The sequence below is a fragment of the Palaemon carinicauda genome, chromosome 16 (genome assembly GCF_036898095.1).
Source record: "Palaemon carinicauda isolate YSFRI2023 chromosome 16, ASM3689809v2, whole genome shotgun sequence".
Taxonomy (NCBI): Eukaryota; Metazoa; Arthropoda; class Malacostraca; order Decapoda; family Palaemonidae; genus Palaemon; species Palaemon carinicauda.
Genome location: NC_090740.1, coordinates 19,419,662 through 19,424,661, shown reverse-complemented (window position 1 = coordinate 19,424,661; position 5,000 = coordinate 19,419,662). Strand labels below are relative to the sequence as shown.

Here is a 5,000-nt window from a genome sequence, read left to right as displayed (position 1 = left end):
AATTACATTGCCTTTTGAAGATTTCTTTAATATCTTTGTACAATGATCAACTCCACTCGCCCGTTTAATTTTTATGAAAAGATCAATGACATTTGGTGCTATTTACTTTTAACAATGATTATTCATCTACGAGTCTTCAGATGACGTCATAAAACAGGACTAAAGGAAGATGATCATTGCTCACAGGTCAAGAATACTGATGTACTACTTACCATCTTTTAAGATGTGTTTCTCCTTCGACTGTCTCACTTTCCTCTTAAAGAATCCGGATCCGGATGCGGCGTCGGGATTGCTGTAAACGTTGACATTTTGCCACGAATAGGTGATTTGGTCGTCCTCTCCAACAACCACTGAAGCGTCGCTGCCGCTCTGCAAAAAGATACGGAGGAGGAAATTAGATGAAGTGCATTAGAGCCTAAAAATAAAACTGCTTCTAAAAGATATGGAGGAGGAAATTAGATGAAGTGCCTTAGAGCCTAAAAATAAAACTGCTTCTAAAAGATATGGAGGAGGAAATTAGATGAAGTGCCTTAGAGCCTAAAAATAAAACTGCTTCTAAAAGATATGGAGGAGGAAATTAGATGAAGTGCCTTAGAGCCTAAAAATAAAACTGCTTCTAAAAGATATGGAGGAGGAAATTAGATGAAGTGCCTTAGAGCCTAAAAATAAAACTGCTTCTAAAAGATATGGAGGAGGAAATTAGATGAAGTGCCTTAGAGCCTAAAAATAAAACTGCTTCTAAAAGATATGGAGGAGGAAATTAGATGAAGTGCATTAGAGCCTAAAAATAAAACTGCTTCTAAAAGATATGGAGGAGGAAATTAGATGAAGTGCCTTAGAGCCTAAAAATAAAACTGCTTCTAAAAGATATGGAGGAGGAAATTAGATGAAGTGCCTTAGAGCCTAAAAATAAAACTGCTTCTAAAAGATATGGAGGAGGAAATTAGATGAAGTGCATTAGAGCCTAAAAATAAAACTGCTTCTAAAAGATATGGAGGAGGAAATTAGATGAAGTGCATTAGAGCCTAAAAATAAAACTGCTTCTAAAAGATATGGAGGAGGAAATTAGATGAAGTGCATCAGAGCCTAAAAATAAAACTGCTTCTAAAAGATATGGAGGAGGAAATTAGATGAAGTGCATTAGAGCCTAAAAATAAAACTGCTTCTAAAAGATATGGAGGAGGAAATTAGATGAAGTGCATTAGAGCCTAAAAATAAAACTGCTTCTAAAAGATATGGAGGAGGAAATTAGATGAAGTGCATTAGAGCCTAAAAATAAAACTGCTTCTAAAAGATATGGAGGAGGAAATTAGATGAAGTGCATTAGAGCCTAAAAATAAAACTGCTTCTAAAAGATATGGAGGAGGAAATTAGATGAAGTGCATTAGAGCCTAAAAATAAAACTGCTTCTAAAAGAGAATCCAGACCCGGTAGGGGGGTGGGCTTGACCGTAGCCTGTTTATGAGGATGGATTGATTTAGGAGTTTTCTGGCATCCTGACGTCGAAGGATATTGATGAAGATATCGTGTGTTATAGATAAAGACTGTTTGTGAGGATTTGATTGATTTAGGAGTTTTCTGGCATCCTGACGTCGAAGGATATTGACGAAGATATCGTGTGCTATAGATAAAGACTGTTTGTGAGGATTTGATTGATTTAGGAGTTTTCTGGCATCCTGACGTCGAAGGATATTGACGAAGATATCGTGTGTTATAGATAAAGACTGTTTGTGAGGATTTGATTGATTTAGGAGTTTTCTGGCATCCTGACGTCGAAGGATATTGACGAAGATATCGTGTGCTATAGATAAAGACTGTTTGTGAGGATTTGATTGATTTAGGAGTTTTCTGGCATCCTGACGTCGAAGGATATTGACGAAGATATCGTGTGTTATAGATAAAGACTGTTTGTGAGGATTTGATTGATTTAGGAGTTTTCTGGCATCCTGACGTCGAAGGATATTGACGAAGATATCGTGTGTTATAGATAAAGACTGTTTGTGAGGATTTGATTGATTTAGGAGTTTTCTGGCATCCTGACGTCGAAGGATATTGACGAAGATATCGTGTGCTATAGATAAAGACTGTTTGTGAGGATTTGATTGATTTAGGAGTTTTCTGGCATCCTGACGTCGAAGGATATTGACGAAGATATCGTGTGCTATAGATAAAGACTGTTTGTGAGGATTTGATTGATTTAGGAGTTTTCTGGCATCCTGACGTCGAAGGATATTGACGAAGATATCGTGTGCTATAGATAAAGACTGTTTGTGAGGATTTGATTGATTTAGGAGTTTTCTGGCATCCTGACGTCGAAGGATATTGACGAAGATATCGTGTGTTATAGATAAAGACTGTTTGTGAGGATTTGATTGATTTAGGAGTTTTCTGGCATCCTGACGTCGAAGGATATTGACGAAGATATCGTGTGCTATAGATAAAGACTGTTTGTGAGGATTTGATTGATTTAGGAGTTTTCTGGCATCCTGACGTCGAAGGATATTGACGAAGATATCGTGTGTTATAGATAAAGACTGTTTGTGAGGATTTGATTGATTTAGGAGTTTTCTGGCATCCTGACGTCGAAGGATATTGACGAAGATATCGTGTGTTATAGATAAAGACTGTTTGTGAGGATTTGATTGATTTAGGAGTTTTCTGGCATCCTGACGTCGAAGGATATTGACGAAGATATCGTGTGTTATAGATAAAGACTGTTTGTGAGGATTTGATTGATTTAGGAGTTTTCTGGCATCCTGACGTCGAAGGATATTGACGAAGATATCGTGTGTTATAGATAAAGACTGTTTGTGAGGATTTGATTGATTTAGGAGTTTTCTGGCATCCTGACGTCGAAGGATATTGACGAAGATATCGTGTGTTATAGATAAAGACTGTTTGTGAGGATTTGATTGATTTAGGAGTTTTCTGGCATCCTGACGTCGAAGGATATTGACGAAGATATCGTGTGTTATAGATAAAGACTGTTTGTTAGGATTTGATTGATTTAGGAGTTTTCTGGCATCCTGACGTCGAAGGAAATTGACGAAAATATCGTTTGTTATAGATAAAGACTGTTTGTGAGGATTTGATTGATATTGAGTTTTCTGGCATCCTGACGTCGAAGTATATTGACGAAAATATCGTTTGTTATGGATAAAGAACAAAAGTAAATTCAATTTAAAACCATAAAAGCGATGTTCTTTTAGAAGGTAAATAGTTTTCAGAGAAGAGGGAGGCTTTTGTATTGAGAGCATGAGGGAATATTATAGGTGAAGCCTAATGGGAATTCGCATTAAGCGATTCTCTTTAGAGCAATTTTATGATGGTACGTGTAAGATCATAAAAATATTAGTGTATATAGACTTAAGTTGGTGTTAAAGATATTCGTGCAAGGAAGATCATATGGAAACTCTAAACAAAATCCCAAGCTGGTGTTGCAGAGATGGTCATCAAAGAAAATATAGTTTAGTTGAAATAGTAATGAAAACTTATGTGTAAATACTCAAAACTTTCCCGTCGAAGTTTTTCTCATATACCTATAATGAAATAGTCCACACTACAATCACGAAAAAATAAAACGCTCTTTGAATTGTAGAGCGTTATATATGTATAAAAGAACTTGTACATATATAACGCTCTACAATTTGAATTGTAGAGCGTTATATATGTACAAGTTCTTTTATATATATATAACGCTCTACAATTTGAGTTCTTTTATACATATATAACGCTCTACAATTTGAGTTCTTTTATACATATATAACGCTCTACAATTTGAATTGTAGAGCGTTATATATGTACAAGTTCTTTTATACATATATAACGCTCTACAATTCAAATTACATTCTTTTCTGGGCTGCCCAAAGGCAAGAGCCCGGGTCTTACACAGGTAAGGCAATCTATACAGACAGACAGACAGACAGGATAAAACTGAAACAACCCATTTTCTTCCATACATGGCTCTACGGATGATGCCAGAGGAACAGTCTTGCGCAGAACAAAGATCACAGGAATTTTCATTGGGAATTTGCCTTTCTTTTATGACAACAGACGCTTAGACTTGAAGGTGGAAATGTCTTCAGATGGTACTGATACGCATGCGCAGAAGTTCATTGCATAAGAGCGTATATAACGTTGCTGGAATTCATAAGTCACATGAATGGAGTTATGTGGGAACCTAGTTTATATCTTCAAATTATAAACGAAAAAAAATATATGGTTAGTACGAATTCATTGGTACATGGATGACCCAAATTCCGTATATTCCTTCATAGAGATAGGCATAGATGAGATGCCATATACAGACAAATGCTTGAAATCAGAGCTGATGACTTTACACACACTCTCACAGAGTGAGATTTACTATGATAAAAAAAATGAAAAAAAAAAAATGCAGTGCCACAGTCACAGAATCGCTCTTATTCCGTGGCGTCATTTTCAAATTAACCAGGCTTATCAGTCATATCGTGTCACCTAATATAAAACACCATTTTTTTCTATTGTTAGACCATTTTCCTAAATTCGTAGTGGTTATCATAACACGAATATCAGAATTTATTTTTACTTTTATTGTATAAGGACTTGTTGTTTTTCTTTTCTCATTTCCTATTATAATAAAAGAATAGTTTCCACTTTTTAGTAGTATTTAGATACAGCTTGCAAATAGCAAGGCCTAATGGTTAATTACACTATAGGTAAGAATACTTTACCTGCAAATCGATACAAGACCAAGTTCTTGATATTTTGGTTTTCAAGAATGACGTCACAATCTTTTACTTAAGGCAGTGTTTCCCAACCTTTTTTAAATGATTACCCCAAAATTTTATTTCCAACTAATCAATTACCCCATTGAACATATACCCGGTAACATGGGATGTTATGGGAATGTGAATAACTCAATTTCAGAACATCTTGATTACCCCAAAAATACAGGTCCATTACCCCACTGGGGTAATTTACCCCAGGGTTGGGAAACACTGACTTAAGGTAAATACGTC

At 35.7% G+C, this 5,000-nt stretch overlaps 1 protein-coding gene across 2 annotated transcripts in view; it reads right to left on the bottom strand.

The window, feature by feature from the left end:
- The window catches only part of w (eye pigment precursor family transporter white), a 157,145-nt gene that overhangs the window by 23,086 nt on the left and 129,059 nt on the right, over positions 1–5,000 (bottom strand). For both annotated transcript variants that reach the window (XM_068389636.1, XM_068389637.1), the window contains exon 2: positions 213–369. In XM_068389636.1, coding sequence (XP_068245737.1) covers positions 213–369 — 157 coding nt within the window. The remainder of the gene's footprint in view (positions 1–212; positions 370–5,000) is intronic.